The following is a 19,368-nucleotide window of genomic DNA, read 5'->3' as shown; positions in this document are numbered from 1 at the left end:
TAAGCAAGGGCTCGACGTACATCAAGATTGTGTAAGGTTCTTTGGCCCTTGTCGGTAGGGTTTTGAAAAAAGGACGATAACGTAGTCGGTTTCCCTAAATAGAAGGGTGACACAACCTTCAGGAGAAAAGCAGGGTCAGGTCGTAGAACCACCCTGTCATGGTGGAAGACAGTGTAAGGAAGGTCTGCTCAAAAGGCACATATATCACTGGCTCTTTTGCTGGATGTAAGTGCCACTAGTAATGCTGTTTTCCACGATAAGAGATGTAGTGGGATAGATGCCATTGGTTCAAAGGGAGGTTTCATTAGTTGGCTTAGAACTAAGGATAAACTCCAAGTGGGGTGTAATTGACAGGTTGGTGGCCGGAGATGTAGAATGCCGTTGAGAAATGATTTCGCAGCAGGATGGGAGAATATTGTGCATCCTTCTATATGCGGATGGAAAGCCAAAATGGCTGCTAAGTGCACTTTCAGCGATGAATAGGTAAGACCGGATTCGGAGAGGGAAAGGGTGTATGACAGGATTTGAGCTATAGAAGATGATGCAGGATGGAAATTGTGATGAGTAGCATAGTCAGTGAACCGCTTCCACTTCAGGGCGAAAGACTTCCTAGTCGATGGTTTTCTGGCATTCAACAGGACGTGTCTAACTTCCGCAGGAAAGTCTAAAAACTGATCCTCCATGCGGTCAGCCGTAGGCGACCTGGGTCATGATGTAGGACCTTGCCATTCTGTTGTGAAAGGAGATCCCGAGCTTGAGGGAAGCAGTGGAATACGCTGTTGGAGAGGAGAAGAAGGGTGGTAAACCAAGGTTGACGGGGTCACCAGGGTGTGACTAGTATGCAATTGGTCTGATCCAGTTGGATCTTTTGGAGCGTCTTTGTTATTAGTGGAATGGGCGGGAACAGAAAATGAAGTGGTCCGTCCCATTGTTGGAGAAAAGCATCCCCCGCAGAGTGGATCGAAGGGGGGCCTCGCATATAGAATTGGGTACATTGGGCATTGTCTGGAGAGGCAAACACATCGATAAGGGGGACTCCAAATTTTTTGAAGACTGGTTGGAAGTATGACTTCTTGAGTGTCCACTCGTGATCGTTGACGAATTGTCGACTTAGGATGTCTGCTTGGATGTTCTGGACCCCTGGTAAGTGCACAGCTGTTAGATATATGTTGTGTGCAATGCTCCAATACCAAAGGGCTAGGGCTCTTTTGCAGAGACAGGTGGATGCAGTCCCTCCTTGTCGGATGATATAGAACACAGTTGCCACATTGTCTGATGTCACTTGAATGTGACGACCGTGAAGTGATGGTAGGAAGGACTTGAGTGCTCTGTGGACTGCTAGAAGTTCCAGGCAGTTGATGTGGAGAGATTTCTCGTATGCTGTCCATTGTCCTTGCACTGTTAATGTGTCGAAATGGGCTCCCCAACCCCATCTCGAGGCATCCGTGGTGGCGATGGCTGATGGAGGTTGTCTTAGGAATGGCATCCCTATGAGGAGATGATTCTGTATTGTCCACCACTCCATAGCTGGCAAAATGTGACGTGGGACTGTCAGTAGGGTTCGCTGAGACTGACGATGAGGATGGAACGATCGAACGAACCACAGTTGTAGGGGTCTCATGCAAAGTCTTGCATGAGAGAGGACCAAGGTTGTGGCTGCCATCAAACCCAGCATGTGTTGGAAGGTGAGGGCTGTCTGGGTTGGTTGAGATATTATAGTGTTGGCCAAAGTTTGAATATTGGTGATTCTGTCCACTGGCAGGTAGGCCTTGTGATCTACAGTCGATAGACGTGCTCCTATAAATTGAATATCTTGTGTTGGAGCGAGATTGGATTTCTGGTGGTTGACTTGTAGACCCAGAGATGACAAGAGTTCCAGAAGTGTTGAAATATTCCGTTTTAGTTGTTCTTTTGAATGACACACTACGAGCCAGTCGTCTATATACGGATAAATTGCAATCCTCTGTTGATGAAGGGATGCCGCTACCACTGCCATGCACTTCATGAAAATTCTTGGTGCTGTGAATAGGCCAAAAGGGAGTGCTTGGAACTGATAGTGATCGTTCCCGACAGCAAACCTCAGGAGTCTTCTGTGGCAACGGTTGATCGTAAGATGGAAATATGCATCCTGGAGGTCGATGAGTGCCATCCAAGCGTTTTTGGGAATGAGAGGGAGGATGGACTGCGGGGTGATCATGCGGAATTTTTTGTATTGGATGTGTCTGTTGAGTTCGTGAAGATCCAATATCGGGTGCTGCCCTCCATCTCTTTATGGAACTAGAAAGTATCGGGAGTAGAATCTTGTGTGGTGGTATTGAGGTGGAACTGGCTCTATGGCCGCTTTGGCCAGCAAAGCGGCAATTTCTTCTTGGAGAGATAGGGAGGATGGGGTAGGTATGAAGTGATGGCTCTTCGGGGGTGAAGCGAAATCTATGGAATAGCCCCTGTGGACAATTGTTAGAACCCATGAGTCTGTTGTTATTGACTTCCACATGGGGTAAAGGGAAGAAGTCTGGATGCAGTTGGGTGGTAATGGTGTATTAGTGGTGGCGGCAGGATGAACAAGTCAAAGAGACTGCTTTGTAGCCGTGGCAGTCTTCTTGGTTGGTTGAGGCCGTTGGCGTTGGTGGAATGGCTGCTTAGCCGGTGGGACCTTACGCTTCCAGTAGTCAGTTTGTCTGGGAGAGCGAGGGCGTTTGTAAAACGGTGTCTTCCATGGTCTTTGTCTATTAGTTTGAGATTGTTGCTGGTTAACTCCTAATCTCTTGGCTCTCTTCCTACTATCGTCCACTGTGGTCAAGATGTCATCAGTGGTTGCATTAAATAAGCCTTGTCCATCAAAAGGAAGGTCTTCAATTTTGAATTTTATGTCTGGTTGGAGGGAAGATGAGCGTAGCCAAGCATGCCTGAGTAATGCAACGGAGGCAGCCATCGACGTTGAGGAGCAGCCGACAGCTTGTCTTACGGTGTTGATTTGCTGTTTGCTTAGATGATTAAACTCTAGTAGGAGCTTAGAGGCTTGTTTCTGGGAAGCTTCTGGTAAGGATGTTACTAGATTACTCAGTTGTGAGGAGATGTTATAGGAGCAGGCAGCAAAATAAACTAGATAATTATTTATTTTGGCTTTGGCTGTGGCTGTAGAGATAGAATAGAGCTTCCTGTCTAGTGTATCCAGCTTTCTTCCTTCTTTTTCTGGTGGTACAGGATGACGCATTTGCTTAGACTTTGATGACGAATACACGATCATTGAATTTGGAGCAGGATGGTTAAACAGAAACTTGGATTCTGGTGCATGAATCTTGTATAGTGATTCTACGCGTTTGGATATCGGAGGAATGGAGGCTGGCTTGTCCCAGGCTTCCTTCAGGGCTTCTAGATGGACTGGTAACATAGGTAAAGAAGATCCTGCAAGTAGATGGGCGTGAACCAAGTCATGGACCACATCGGATATTTTTGGAAGATCAGTTGTTAGCTTGATATTGAGTGTGGTGGCCATATTGGAAATTAAGTCCAAATAAGATTTTGCTCCTTCTGAAGGAGACAGTTCCGCTGGTGATGCTGGGGAGGAGACTGAATGCGATGATTCAGAGGTTTCAGCTTCAGACTCCTCTTCTGGGGCGTCAGGTGGTGTGGGTAGTATCGGTACTGTAGGCAGAGGCTTGGTCTTGGGTTGACTCAGTCGTTGAGCAGGTTGTTTCGAAGTCGATGTTGAAGGAGTCGGTGACATATTTGTTGGGTCCTGGTGCGACTGGTGTGGTTGAGAAGAATCGTCACGGTACCGAGGTTCCGCCTCTTGGTATCGATCGGTACCGAAGGTATTCTCAATGACGATGGTATTCAACCGAAGGGGATCTCGAAGGTGTGTAGTGACGTCTGTATGGAGATCTAGATGGAGATCGAGACCGACTGTAGTAACAACATCGATCTCTTTCTCGACTTGCAGATCTTTCATGGTACCAATGGGTGTGTAAATCCCTATCTCTCCCTCGGCTAGGGGATCTCTCTCGGTACCGATAGGTCCAGGGTTCTCGGTGTCGAGGGGATTCCATGTGCAGCGGGGATACGGTGGCATCCTTAAATCTCCTTGGTGCAGACACGTCCCGGAAGGAGTGTAGGTCGAGTTGGTGTTCCTGCATCTGGGTACGAGGTGACAATTCTGTTGGCTCCTCGGTTAGGAAATGTTCAGGCATGGACTCGTGAATGGGTGGTGATGGTGATCGGGATTGGATTCGTATAACTTCCTCTTCGATCTTGTCCATTGGTATCGACAGTTGCGTTGGTACGGCTGGAGTTGGAGGCGATTTCGGTACGGAAGTCGGTGTTGGAACCGCAGCATCAGAAGCTCTGGGATCCGGTGGGGTCGACTTCGGTATGCCTCTTAGTTCCTGATGCCCCTTAGATGACGATTCCAAGTGTTTCTTCTTGGATTCATGGGATTTTTTTGTATATTTGCTGGACTTAGGCTTGCTGGGAGCCAAGGCCACTGAAGCTGCCGGTTTCGCCACGTCCCTCTGAGGAGTCAGGGAAGGTGGTGATCTTTGGGGCCCAGAAGAATGCGACATAGCAGGTCGCAAGGAGGATTCCAAGAGGTGACTCTTCAGCCTCGTGGCGCGGTTTTTTCTGGCCTGCTTTCCGAACTGGTTACAGAGGATGCAAGTGTCCGTTCTGTGGGCTTCCCCCAAACAAAACAAACACTGCGAATGGCCGTCGGACGATGGGATTTTCGCCCCGCAGTGAGTACACTTCTTAAAAGTGATTTTAAGATCTTTTCCTTCCATACGCCCGGGGGGGAGGGAAGGGAAGGGAAGCAAGACGATAGAAAAGCTGGTAAAGATTTTATATATATATATATATATATATATATATATATATATATATATATATATATATATATATATATATATATATATATATATCGATACCAGTAGAAGAAAGAAGCAAAGATCAGAAGCGAAATCGGACGGAGGTCAGTCACGGATAAGGCAAGGATGAGGTAAATAGGCTAGGTTGACGAAGGAGACGCAGCGAGGAAGGACTATCCCAGGCAGCTGTTAGAAAGAAACTGGGTGGGTGGAGCGCCTTCCCCTCGCTCCAGGCATGCGGAGTGGATGCCTGCTCCCCAGAGCGGGAGGGAATGCGCGCCAAAATAAACGCCTAGGCTAGCTTTGAATTCTCCGAGGTCGGGTTTGTCCCAGCGGGAAAACCCATGTGTGGGACTGCACAGAGACCACGAAGAAGATTTCTACTTTGTGAGCTACTGGCATTGGTTGTGAGCTACTAGCATTAAAGTGGTGAGCTACTGCATAAATTTGGGGTCATCTGGGGTCATCCTGAACTAAGACAAAAATGTGTGAGCTGGAGGCTAAAAATCTGTGAGCTAGCTCACGCTAACTCAGCTTAGAGGGAACAATGGTGCTAACCTATGCAGAGTTACAGTTTTCTAAGTCCATTGATGTAAATGGGCTTAGAAGGATGTGACTGCTGAGGATGGCACTACCAATCAGCTTCACAGCAGAGCGGGGAATACATTAGGGTATTCGGACTCAATGCCAGAGACATACCTTTCGAGGTTCTTTGGGTTGCCCAGTAGGATCCACATGGTGGCCTTACCACACTCTACACACTTTAACCATTTTCAGGGCCTAGCAGCAGATGCTTTCAGAAAGGAAGAATTCTAGAGGGCTAGTTGTGTTACTGTATTGCAGCAGAAACAAACAGAAGACCTATTAATCTTGAAGTTGCCCCAAGACGAGTACTTTGGGGATACCCTTGAAGAAGAATGTTTGGTTGTTGCAGCTAGTGCAGAGCACTGTGGGTAGACTACTGTTTGGGAACAGTTAACAAGCACATGACCCCAATATTATAGCAGTTACATTGGCTATTGATTCACGCCTGAGCCCAATTCAGGGTTGGTTTTAACCTTTAAAGCTCCATATAATTTGGGATCAGGTTTTCTGAAAGACCATCTTCTTCCATACATTCCTGCCTGGGAATTAAGATCACAGAGAGACCCTCCAGACTGTTCCCTCAATCAACAAAGCTTATTTAGTTTGTACACAAAAGGGCTTTTTCAGTGGCAGCCCCACATTATGGAACAACCTTCCCAGGGAGGCATGCTTGACCCCCTTGTTTTTTATTTTTAAGATACAGATTTAGGCAGGTTTATTTTTGTTTGCCTTTGGTCAAGATTATGAACAGTCACAAATTTTGATTTTTAAATCTTGTTTTTAAAATGTTTTAAATCTATTTTATTTAGTTTTATGTATGCTGTAAGCTGCCTTGAGTTCCATAAAGAAGAAGAACAGCTAATAAATGTTGAAAATAAATAATATTTTAAGTAAGGAGAAACTGCTTGAATCCACAAGTCACTGAATAGTGTGCTAGTCATTTTCCTGGATTTTCCCTTCAGGCCTTTTTTATTGCTGTTGCACACTGAGTTGACATTTCCAGTGAGTTACCTACCATGACTCCAAGATCTCTCTCCTGGTCAGTCTCTGCCAATTTGGACCCCATCAGCATGTATTTATAGTTAGGATTGTTTTGCTCCAGTGTGCATTACTTTGCAAGTAACCATACTGAACACCCACTCACCCAGTCTCAACAGATTCTCCTGGTTCTTACTATCCTGAACAACTTAGTGTCATCTGCAAACTTAGCCACTTTGCTGCTTACTTCCATTTCAAACTCATTAATGAACAAGTTAAAAAGCATTGGACTGAGCCCTGCAGTACCCCACTGCTTACCACCCTCCACTGTGAAAACTTCCCATTTATACTCATTCTGTTTCCTGTTAACCAGTTTTTAATCCACAAGAGGACTTGTCCTCTTATCCCATGACTACCGAGTTTGCTTAGGAGCCTTGATGAAGAACTTTATCAAAGCCTTTCTGGAAGTCTAGGTAAACCTCTGTTGGGTCACCCTCATCCACATGTTTGTTCAGCCCCTCAAAAAACTCTTAACAAGTTAGTGAGACAAGATCTTCCTTAAATAATCCATGCTGATTCTGCCTCAGTAGCTTTTGTTCAACATTGTGCCTGCTACTTCTATTTTTAATAATGGATTCCACCAATTTATCTGGTATCAGTGTTGAACTGACTGGCCTATAATTTCCCAGATTGCCTCTGGAAGTCTTTTTTAAAGATGGAAAAGGAAAGGTCCCCTGTTCAAGCACCAGTTGTTTCCGACTGGGGTGACGTTGCTTTCATGTTTTCACGGCAGACTTTTTTATGGGGTGGTTTGCCATTGCCTTCCCCAGTCTTTTACACTTTCCCCCCAACTGGGTACTCATTTTACCGACCTTGGAAGGATGAGTCAACCTTGGGCTGGCTGCCTGAATCCATCTTCTGCCGGAATCGAACTCAGGTCGTGACATGAGCAGAGTTCAGACCACAGTACTGCAGTACTGCTGCTTTACCACTCTGCGCCACGGGGCCGCTGATGAGGGGAAAGATGAGGATCACATTAACTACCTTACAGCCCTCAGAAATGAAGGCAATTTTAAGGATTGCATATTTTTGTCAGTAGATCCAAAAGTTCACATTTGAGCTCTTTCAGAACTCTTGGATGTATGCCATCTGGACCTGGTGATTTGTCAATTTTTAATTTGTCCATCAGTCGTAGAACTCCCTTTCTCGTCACCTCAATTTGACTCAGGTTTTTCGGCACCTCTCCTGAAATTGACTGTTCTGGAATGGGCAAGCACCTCCCATCTTCCACAATACAGTTCCTTCTTTTATTTATTTAATGTTGTGGATGCTCTTCCTGCTCCCATTCTAATACAGAGAAAAGTGCAGGAGTCCCCAGTCTTTTTGACCCTGTGGGCCCAATGGGCAAATAGTTGCCGCAGGAGACTGAACCACCAAAAAAGTCAGGGAATGATGTTATGCATAATTCTAATAGCAATTTTTCATATGAACATTTTGCTTTTTGTGCCTATGTACAGCTTGCCTTCAGTCATGAAGTGAAGATCCTTGTGCTGTTGTGGTACCTGCTGCCAAAGCAATGTTATTTTTTAATCTGCATAGCTAGTCATCTCCAGTGACCAACTACAAGCCTTGCTGGGCAAAAACTCCACCTGAGCCTGCCCACTTTCAAAAAACACTGGGTGGGTGTGACAAACCTTAAAACTTTACTAGGACAAGAGTACCACAAAGACATCTGGGATCTTTGACCCCTAGGGGTTTACATTAGAATGATCCAGTCATTTCTTTTCCACACTGACCAACCTTAGAGTGCATTCTTTTTGGACAAATGACAGTCCACTTCCCTGTATTTTCTCACCCTTTTCCCACCAGTTTTGAATCCAAGTATCCTTTCCCTCCCCCACCCCTTTTATAATAAACCTTATAAAGGGGTTTTTTTGGGGGGGGGGGTTGGCTTTGCTTAGTACAAATCTGGGATATCTCTCTTACCCACTTTCCTACGTGCTTGATTGCATGGGCGAACATAGTTGGTTACAAAGTGTTTTCTAGGGTTTCTACCCTTTCACTTGGTTATTGTTCCACTACTGCACTAGGATCTTCTCAGTGGATCAATCTAGATGTTCTCTCATGAGATCCTTCAGTGGTTGTAGCTGGTTACCAGGGTGCTTTCTAGGAAACCCTTTATCCAAGTGAGTTTCCCAGCAAGGAAAAAACACAACACCCCCCCCCCCCCCATAGCTTTAGGCACCAGGAAAGGTGTTGGCAGGCACCATGTTAGGGTCCCCAGTCTAATGTAGACTCAATAGATGTTTTTCATGGGTTCGTCAGATTGTAACCTGAATTCACATCCATTCTCTAAAAACACCAGTAAAACAGATTATAAAGTAGCTGTCTCATCTTTTGCAGGATTACATTTTCACCAAAACCAACAGCAGATAGTATACAGCACTGGATTTAGTTTTAGGCATAATTAATATATAGTTATTTCAGTTGCCTCTTAACAGTCAAGCTGCTGATATTTCCACCTAAAAGTCAACTAGGAATTGGAGAGGGGGAGGGAAGGAAGCTTGTGACTTCACATGGATGCCTGACTGAGGCCTTGTGTACTGTGTATCTGCTTTCAGCAGATCTAGCAGCACTTTTTAATTCTGTGTGTGTGCTTCTTAATCTGTAATCTGGATTTTTAAATAAAGCCAAATTATACTCTTATTTTGCTAGTGCAAGCTCCTGCTATTATACTGCCACTCATTCAAATTCTTGCCCAGCCACAGCTTCCCTGGATGATCCTTAGTAATATTTATTTAGGATATTTCTGTATTGCCTCCAGTTTGAGGTGGTTTACAATTAAAATGATGTAACTATAACAAGCTATTAACATATTATAAACCATGATGGGTACCAGTCCTAGCCTAATCTGGACAGACATTAAGCAGTATGGACTGTCGGCAGATGTGGCTAGCATTAGGGGATCAACATTTTTAAGCACCTGGGCCCCAGGAGGGCCTATTGCTAACCCTTAACCCCTAATCACAGAATCAACTGGGCCTCCCTAAAGATCTTTCCTCCTTTCTTCCTTGGTGCATGTGTCTGCATCTGTGGCAACAATGGTGTGTAGATCCTTCTCTACCTTTAACAGCAGAGGGTTGGTTGGAGACCAGGAATGAAAGAAGGAAGCAGGGAAAGGGAGAGGATATGAGAGCTCCAGGAGGAGAGAAAATTGAATTGGTGGAGGAAGGAGATACAGGAGAAAATGAAGTGACCCCTCACCTGCAACTCATCATGGGTTCCTATTCTTGACCCCAGTCATCTGTAAAGTTTCTGTTTCACCACAGAAAGGAATTCCTTCACAGAGGTTAAACTATTTCAGCAGATCTAGCAGCATTCTTTTTAATTCTCTGTGTGTCCCTTCTTAATCTGTAATCTGGATTTTTAAAAACTGCGTTTTGATTTGGATATTTTTAATCATGTTAATTGGACTGTTATCATTTTGTGTCCTTACAACTCCGTATTACATTATTAACCACCTCGAGTATGGGGAGGAAAAGTGGGATACGTTTTAAAATTAATGAATACATAAAATGAGAGATCAGATTCTCTCCATACCCAGTTTCCTTAAACATATATATGATTTGGGAAAGAGGAAGGAGTGCAGCTATTATACTTCATTTGGCTCAGGACTTCAACTTGTTAATTCCTACCATATGCAAAAAATTAATGGAGAGAACAAGTTTTTGAAACATAAGAGAAGCCTTGCTGGATCAGGCCAATGGCCCATCTAGTCCAAAACTCTGTGTCACACAGTGGCCAAAAAACCCCAAAACACCAGGTGCCATCAGGAGGTCCATCACTGGGGCCAGAGAAACACGCATAACAAAAACAATCTTTGGTTTATGAAAGGGATTTTAATGCAGTGACACAAACGTTCTGAGGATCTAAACATTACAGTCTGATGATCCTTAACAAAGAAGAAAAAACATCAGTCAATGTGGATGCTGCAATCTTTAAACCACTGAACTCAATCTATAAACCGCTTTGTTCCATTGAAGTTTGTGAGTCAGTTCATTTTGCTTTTAGGATTGTCTACAGAGCAACAAAGGCTTTTAGAAAACATCCAAATTATCAAAGGCAAGATCCATCCACAAACCAAAAAAGCCAAAACACCACCACCAAAAATAAAAGGTGGGGAGGACACCAAGAAGGCAAATTGCTCTAGCTAGCAATTAAACTTATAAAATAAAATGCAGGCTTTTTTTTTTATTTGCAGGATCGCCAATAAAACTGAAGTCCCAGTGAGTCTAAAAACAAAGGCAATTCTGGGAAGGGGCTGTAAGAAAAACTACAGTTTTGAAAATCATCCTGGGAAACTATAGATCAGTTTAGGTTTGCACAGCAGCTTACAACTGCTGGCTGAAAAATCTCCATGCACACCCCCTTCCTTCTCTTATGGACTTATCCAACATGATCATTATGATCTTCCCATACTTTAGCCTTCTTCCAATAGCTCTCCCCAAGCTTTGATTCTAAAATAACCAGGTCAGCTACCACCAGTTAGTGTAGTGGGCCAAGCCTTTTTTTTTCATTGTAATTCAACCCCCCCCCTTTTTTCCCTCTAAATGCACACATAAAACAGTATCAAGCCAGCACAGGCTTGCATCCCAGTACATCAATTAAGCAAAATAATAATAATAATTTATAGACTCATGAGACAGCCAGAGCTTTTTAGACAAGAAGCAGAGGTCCCTTTCAACAGTGAAGAAATCCTCTGGTACCACTTCTTCAAGGGCAAGGTTCCATTGTCAGTGGAATGAAACCTTTGAATCTAACCTCCCCGCAATGCTTTGCATGTAGAATGTCCTAGGTTTGCAATCCTCACCCATAACTCTGGAGAGCAACTAAGCAGTATGCATCACAGCTTTAAACAGCTCCCCAGCACTTTTTAAAACTTCAGCATGGTTCTTATGAGGCACAGTACATCTCACTATTCAAACATAACATGCCATTTTTTTGCAAGTCTAACAAGGCCACAGTGTTCCTTGGAATAGCCTTGCAACACGAGAAAAAGTGATATCAGATAGATCAAAGAATAAGAGTATGTCTGACCAATTTTTTTTCTTCATTTTGGTAAACACCCCCCCCCCCTCCATACACACACACGTTGATGAGAAATCTAAAGCTTTCCCAACTCTTCAGGGTGTTTGGTACATATGAACATATGAAGCTGCTTTATACTGAATCAGACCCTCGGTCCATCAGTGTCAACATTGTCTACACAGACTGGCAGTAGCTCTCCAGGGTCTCAAGCTGAGGTTTTTCACGCCCACTTGCCTGGACCCTTTTTAGTTGGAGATGCCGGGGATTGAACCTGGGACCTTCTGCTTACCAAGCAGATGCTCTACCACTGAGCCACTGTCCCTTGGTACAAGATATGTCCCCAAACAAACCAGTTTTTTGCATTCCAAGCATCTGACAAATGGATCTTTGACTCTCAAAAGCTTATACCCTGGAAATATTTTTTGGTCTTTAAGGTGCTGTTGGACTCAAATCTGGCCTAAGTAAATTGCATAACTGGCTGTGGAGTCCTAAGAGTTACACCATTCTATGCCCATGGGAGTCAATGGATATAACTCTGTTTAGGATTGCCAATAAGAAATTTGACCTTTAGAAGAATTCTGAGGGTTATTTCTTTATTTTATTTACTGGATTTTTATTCCAGCCACCCCGTGAACAGGCTCAGGGTAGATTACACAAGAAGGAGCAGCATAACCAGAAAAGAGAGACAGATGAGAGCAACACACTTGCATGTAGGGTGGTTTGTATTTCACAAACTCCCCCAAGCAGAAAAGTTGGTACCAGGCACAGAATTCAGCATCTGGGTAAACCTCAGAAACAAAACAATTAAGCCCTTTAAAGGTCTTGACATTGTGAGGCCAATGCCAAATGAAATCCCAAGAACTGATGAGAGGCAGGGAAGTGGACTGAGCAGGGCTTCCAGGGGTCAGAATACAAAATAAGAACATAAGAGCCCTGCTGGATCAGATCAATAGTCCGTCTTCTAGTCCAACATCCCGTCTCACACAATGGCCAACCAAACAAGCCTCACAATGAAATTCCACAACTGACCTAAAATCCATATTAGAAAGCTGGTTTTTCTGCTTGAAAGATAATGACTCTTTTCTTTTTCTTACTGGAAATAATTTGAGGTTTTATCTTTAAACTGTCATTCACAGGAGAAGACCCCTGCTTCATTAGTGGTACATCTGCACTGCATGCAGAAATTCCCAGTTTACAGAGAAAATATTCAGAAAAGGCAGTGCAACACAGGAGACTATGGAACAGGGTGAAATGCACACAAAAATATTTGGATAGATGATAGATAATTGAGACAAGGCAAGAAACCAGATTTGAAGATGAATTAGATTACTAATACTACAGATCCTAAGCTTTTGAAATGGAAATAAGGTCCACTGAAATGAACAGAGTATGCTCTTATGTCTACATTTTGGTGCAAGATATTAAATAAAAGGATAACCAGCCTAAAAGTTAGCTGAGGTAATAAAAGGTTGAAGTGTATACAAATATACTATTGCTCAGCCTGCAGCGAAATATTCATGATAACACAGAAGAATCTCTCCAATTTATGTACACTTGATGTAATTTATTTTAAAAATACAGGGACGGAGGGAAACCTACTCCTTTCCTGACTTGAGAGCTAAAGATCTCCCCCCACCCAAATCAAAATTCTGTATTATTCACAAAGTAACATACAAAATTATGCATGGTTATAGCTGAAGAAAATAACTACACCAATGCACCAGAGATGGTATATCAGGGATAGAGTTGGTGTCTCAAGGATAAAGTTGCCAAACTCAAGGTAAGGCTTGGAAATCTCCCAGAATTACAAATTATCTCCAGAGGGAGGAGGGGTGGAGTCTATACCTCACTGAGGTTCTTCCTCTCCCCAAACCCCACCCTGGAACTGGCAGCCTTACTCAGGGACTGAGTTTAAGCTCTGTAGTTAGGCTATATAGTTTAAAGAAAGGACATACTTTCTCTCCCAAGAATTTAGCTGACTGGAAAATAAAGATCAGGGACATATAATCTGCATCAAAAAATGCCACCCACCCTCTCTCATAATGCAGAAAAACTTGGATTTTCTCTGGGGGATCATCTAGGGTAATGCATGTATCAGGCGAAGTAAAAGCCTTATATTCATCCCCACATAGCCCCAAAGCCCAGATCCCCTCCTCAGGGCTAATAGTAATATCTCCCTTCCTCTTCACAGATTCGCAGGCGACACCAAGAGCCCAGTTTTGCCCATCCCCCACTTCCACTTCCCAGTAGTGTATCCCTGAGGTGAATCTTTCGCAGCCCAGCACGATGGTGGCAGTATCAAATCTCTCAGGGGTGTCAGGCAGCTGCTTCCGCACAATTCCCTGTTTCATACTCTTCCTGTCTTCACTCACCACAAATATGGGATGAGCTGAGTTGGGGTCCAGAGTTATGATGGCTGAGGGGGAAAACAAACAAAAAGTCAAAAGAGCTCTGCCACAAGGAAAGCTAGCATTTTATTTATACATCTTAAACTAGAATATCCCAGTGGAAGACAGAAACAAACAAATAAATAGGAAAGGATGAAGGGGGAAAGAGTGACACCTGGTTGGGATTTTATTGGCTGAAGTATTATTGTCCTGGCAATCAGAACTGGTGGCCAAGTTCAGGCTATTAATGTGCATCACAAAAGCCCCAAGATGTGGTACCTGAAGGTGTAACAACTAATTGATATTTGCTAGCCTGCTATGGCCATAAAGTTGTATCCTCAGTCCAGAGAGGGCTTGGCAGAAACAGAATGGTGCTTCCAGTACTGGTACATTTTATTTAAAAGACTACTTAGCAGCTAAGAGGCTTACAACAAAGGCAGCAGTTATATGTACAATATGATGTAATAGCTGGAGAATTAGATTAGGGGTTGGGGGACCCAGGTTCAAATCCCTAGTCACTGTGAAACTCCCCAGCTAATCTTGGGGCAGTCACTCACTGTCAGTCACTCACTGTCAGGCTGATGGAAGGGTAAAATGGAAGAAGGGATAGAATTACATGTGTTGCTCCAAACTTCCTAGAGGAAGGAAAGTGTCAAAATGTACAAAATAGATACATGAACGATCCAAGAAAGTCTGGAATAGGTCTGCTATTGCTCTGTTAATCACTTTACCTAGAAAAGGTAGATTAGAGATTGGGCAATTGTTGACCACATCATTTTTTGTGGGGGGATGGTTTGTTTAAGTAGCCGATGGATAACTGCCTCTTTGAGTGGCTCAGGGAAGGTGCCCTGAGTTAGTGACTGATTATGATACACCCCTGGTGATACAGTAGAGGTCTTGAGCAGCTCCCTGACTACTATGGTACAATGGCTGAAAGCAAATGAAACGAAACTGAATCCAGACACGACAGAAGTGATGCTGTTGGTAAAGCAGAGATCCTGAAGGAAATGGTGCTTTTGATGGGGTTCAGTTGACTCCTGTTAACTCAGTTAAGAGCCTCGGAGTCATACTGGAGAGGAGGAGGAGGAGGAGACTGGATTTATACCAGACCTTTACTTGGAGTCTCAGAGGTTTACAATCTCCTTCCCTGCCTCTCCCCACAACAGACATCCTGTGAGGTAGGTGGGGCTGAGAGAGCTCTGACAGAAACTGCTCTTGAGAGAACAGCTCTGAGAGTTATGGCTGACCCAAAGCCACTCCAGCAGCTGCAAGTGGAGGAGTGGGGAATCAAACCCAGTTCTCCCAGATAAGAGTCCACACACTTAACCACTACACCAAATTGGCTTTGCCGCTGGAGACACAAGATAATGCTGCTACAGAAAAAACCCAGTTTCTTCCAACTCAGTCTAGCTTGCAAGACAGCCCCCTACCTTGACATGGCTGATCTGGGCACATAGATTCATGCCAGAATAACACTAAGACTAAACTACTGTAATTCACTCTACATAGGTTTCCCCTTAAAGAAAATATGGAGATTCCAGTTGGTACAGAAAAGCACAGTCTCCTCCTCCTCCTCCTCTCCAGTATGACTCCGAGGCTCTTAACTGAGCTCCAGGGAGTGTCTTTCGGACTTGGTCCGGCCACTCCCAGACACACATTCCAGCCGCTGTCTAGGACAGCGAACTCCTGCACTTGGCACTTCCTGCTTGTCCGCACATGCCTCTGCCCGCCAACCTGCCATTGTCAGAGTCTCTGACAGCGGGAGGGAGTGAGGGGGATTGACGGCCTCTCGGGGGGGGGGGGTGTCTTTCTGCCCCTTCGCCTGGTCATGTGCAATGGGCTGGCCAATCCCATGGTCCCGCGCGAGTCTGCGCCTCCCCCACCCCTGCCTCGGCAGCGGGCCAATGGCATGCGCCTAGGCAAAATCACCATGGCGACGGGTGCTCTCTCGTTCATTGGGCCGCTGTTCCCCCTCCAAGCATGGCATAACGTCTCTCCTTTGGAAGCCAACGAGCAGCGCTGTAGATCCACCCACGCCTGAGCGGCGGCCACCACATATGTCTGGATTGGGCTGCCCTTGTATGTTTTAAAAAAAATTTTTTATTATGTTGTTATCCGCCCTGAGCCTATTCCTGGGAAAGGGTGGAATATAAATTGACTTAGATAGACAGACAGACAGACAGACAGACAGATATATAGATATTAAGCTACACTGAAAGCCTAAGGATGGGCAGTCTCAATTTTCCACAAATACAATAGGAAGGCACTGAAGACCACTTAGGAAACTGGTGACATCTTCAGGATTCTGGAGATTGGGGCCCAAGTGTTGACATAGTAACAGGAATAAAAACCCTCTGTTCTCTATTGGCCTGATCTAACATGGCTTCTCTTATGTTCTTATGTTCTGAAAGCTAAAAGAGGGGCAGCCACAAAGGTCAGGTGGGAATGCAAGCCTTGGCCTGCTAGATGGAGTGACTGTTCCTTTCTCCAGCCATAATGGAGTGTTTCTGGGAGCAGAACAAGAAGCCCACATAGACATGGCTTTAATCTTCCCTAAACGAGAACATCTCAGCATAAAAATAAAAGCAATTCACCTTTTTTAGCTGCTGTTTCCATTGCCCTTGCTTTTGCCAATTCAGATATCATTGTCTCTAGAGGAGAGAAAAGAAACAGATTCAAACATCCCCATTGCATTGATGCTGGGTTTATTTTAAAAACATGCCCTCCCCAGCCATAAACTGTGTGCATGTATGTGAGGGAGCGGGAACAGCAAATATAAGAGCTAGAGTTTCTTTATATATTGCTGCTTTCACTGGGAATGAGGGCAGCATGTTAGCCAGATACAGAAGGTGGCATTTGGCTTGATACTTGGCAGGCCACCCAGCTCAGCTTTCTTTCTTTTTTTTTCTGTCACAGTCATAAGAGAATAATTTAGAAAAGAAATTCACAACACCGTCTGGCGAAAATTCAGAAACCACAGACCAGCTAAATTGGCAGAAGTGGGAAATGCCTTAGAATGTTAATGGTCCTATATTCCAGCAGCTGAGGGGAAAAGAAGATTCATATTAGCTTCAAGAATATCAGTATGGTTGCTAAGGGTAAAGTGTACAATTGAGTCAGCAGACAGAAAAGAAAAACCTCAGAGATGTGTGCTGCCGGTGTGGGGGTGGGTAGTCAGCTGATGTACCTCCCTGGTCTGTACAATTATTCATAGTTATTCTACGATCTTGTGCATTTTTCCCCAAGGTCCATTCTCCCAACTGTCCGTGCTCCCTCCTTTTACCTTCTAATTCATGCCAGTCAACAAAATCGTTTTTATTTTATTCTGGGCACTAAGACTGGGTTTCTGTGAGATAGAACACAGGATGCTGAGGCCCACACATATGTGTCCCACAAAACAAAGCACTCCCCATTCACCTATTAAAATAAAACTATTCATAGGAAATTTTTGACTATTTTATGTGGCTACAAACTCTCTCTCTTTTTTTCCTTTTGGGTACCTTGACATTTCTCCAAAGCCTCCTTGATAACAATATTTTTCAGACTGAAATGACCAAGTTTTTTTTCCAGGTCAGTCGGAGAAGAAGGAACTGTCATGAGTTGTGGCAGCTGTCCATCCTGACACCTAGAATGGAAAACAAGTGCATTATTTTGTAGACAGGAACTTACGTGCATCATGTGTATGAAAGGCTAAAAACTGCTTCTCTACAGTTCCACTTCCAAATCACTGATTAAGATGTTCTGATGTTACAGAATGTTCATAAATATTCTAACTGCTAGTGGGAAAGTTTGTATGACAAAAATGAAAGCTTTGTACAGCAAAGCCCATAAAGGTGGTACTTTTTTTAAGAGGGCATTTGGCTTTGCAATGAATTTGTCTTTTACATGGAGTGTGTATTTTAATCTGTTGTATTTAGGTTTTTAAATGAATATATATAGTTCAGAAAAGTTGACTTGGGCTCCTTCAGGTTGGGGGAAGAGAGGTGGGTTGGAAATGTTTTAATAAAGAAATGGCAACTATGTCCTTGCGGTCGATGAAGATCTACCAAAACCTCAGGTCTCCCATCTGAGGCCAGGAGGTGGGGGTGGGGGGAACAGGCTAAAATAATTTTAGACCTGATTAGAAGGAATGAGAAGGATTGTTTGGATACCCCCTCACCCTCTGTCTTGACTTTGTTTAACCCTTGGTTTTAAACAGCACAGCATGATAGAAGCAGAAACTAAAATAAGTTCACAAATGTTTTTGGTACTAAAAAAAAAGAAACTCAAGTAAAGATGTTTTTCCCTCATCTGATTATCAATGTAAGAAAAAACACAAATTGATTATGATATCTGAAAAGAGTGTAATGGGACCCAACCAGGAAGTCCATAGGTTCATCTGCTACTCTCCCACTCATGAAGCAGAGTGAACAAACTGAAATTTGTTTTAACATTTCTCAACTAGGAAAAAATCAACAACTAAGTTTAGCACAATTCAGATATTGCTCACTCCACACCAGGTGGAACATCTGAGCCTCAGAACTTGTCCACCAAAAATAAATCATGTTTTGTTTGCAACACTTGAATGTAGCCTAAGTTTTGTGCCCCATGGAAGACCTTGTTCCTCTTTTATTAGGTGTAAATCTAGAGTAGGCTTCCTTGGCTCTCCCTACAATGATAAAAGTTGATGATGCTTACGAAAGAACTACATACCTGTTCAAAATGTTCCTGATGTCCTGGGGAAGGGGAAAACAGAGAAAGAAGACCAGTCTCATATTTTTATGCCAGAAATATTGCCTAATATTTTTATGCCAGAAACAAGATGGCAAATAAAGCCTTAATAGAGCTTTGGATCTGAATCCAATTTCAAACCAGTACAGTCTAAACCAGGGACTGGATATATCACTTTAATTAATATGGCATCAGTTTTCCACCAGCACCGCTTCCTGCATTTCTGGCTTTAGTGCAGAAGTACAGAAAGTGAACAGCGCAGAAAGCTCTAAGACAGCCTCACCTGCAGGAACTCACTCGCTGACTGTTGGCATTTCTCCTCCACCTCGGTGATCAAGGTATCCAAACGAGCAATCTCCTCTGAGAGTTTGGTTGCAGCTCCATCCCTCCGCTGCACAATCTCTTTGTCAAACTTCTTCAGCATAATAATCAGGAAACGTTCTATCTTCTCCAAGAATTCATGGATTTGATTAAACTCGGACTCAACTTTCTGCTTCTCAGTTTGCACGTCATCCTGAAACAAGCAGGGAAAAGGGATGGCTAGCTCAGGTTGAAAAAATTCAGCCTTCTCCATGCTGGTTCAGCTGCCTCTGGCTCCATGGCATAACCCCAAGGCAGCTGCCCCCCCCTAAAGCCAGCAGGTTAACTCAGACAGGGCACCTGCCCCAAATAACAAGTGTCTCTAAACCTCTGGACATTGGCCTAAGAATCTGGAAGAAAAAGAATGCGCCATCAGATTGCAACTGACTCATGGTGAC

At 43.9% G+C, this 19,368-nt stretch overlaps 1 protein-coding gene across 1 annotated transcript in view; it reads right to left on the bottom strand.

The window, feature by feature from the left end:
• LOC132571980 (uncharacterized) overlaps positions 1–19,368 on the bottom strand; it is a 42,888-nt gene that overhangs the window by 18,688 nt on the left and 4,832 nt on the right. The window contains exons 3-10 of the mRNA XM_060238773.1: positions 18,894–19,124; positions 18,593–18,615; positions 17,401–17,525; positions 16,495–16,551; positions 13,418–13,929; positions 3,938–4,637; positions 2,782–3,885; positions 994–1,140 (exon numbers count right to left, since the gene is read on the bottom strand). Coding sequence (XP_060094756.1) covers positions 994–1,140; positions 2,782–3,885; positions 3,938–4,637; positions 13,418–13,929; positions 16,495–16,551; positions 17,401–17,525; positions 18,593–18,615; positions 18,894–19,124 — 2,899 coding nt within the window. The remainder of the gene's footprint in view (positions 1–993; positions 1,141–2,781; positions 3,886–3,937; positions 4,638–13,417; positions 13,930–16,494; positions 16,552–17,400; positions 17,526–18,592; positions 18,616–18,893; positions 19,125–19,368) is intronic.

This window comes from Heteronotia binoei, chromosome 5, assembly GCF_032191835.1.
Source record: "Heteronotia binoei isolate CCM8104 ecotype False Entrance Well chromosome 5, APGP_CSIRO_Hbin_v1, whole genome shotgun sequence".
Taxonomy (NCBI): Eukaryota; Metazoa; Chordata; class Lepidosauria; order Squamata; family Gekkonidae; genus Heteronotia; species Heteronotia binoei.
The sequence above is the reverse complement of the archived record's forward strand: the minus strand, read 5'-3'. Positions and strand labels throughout refer to the sequence as shown.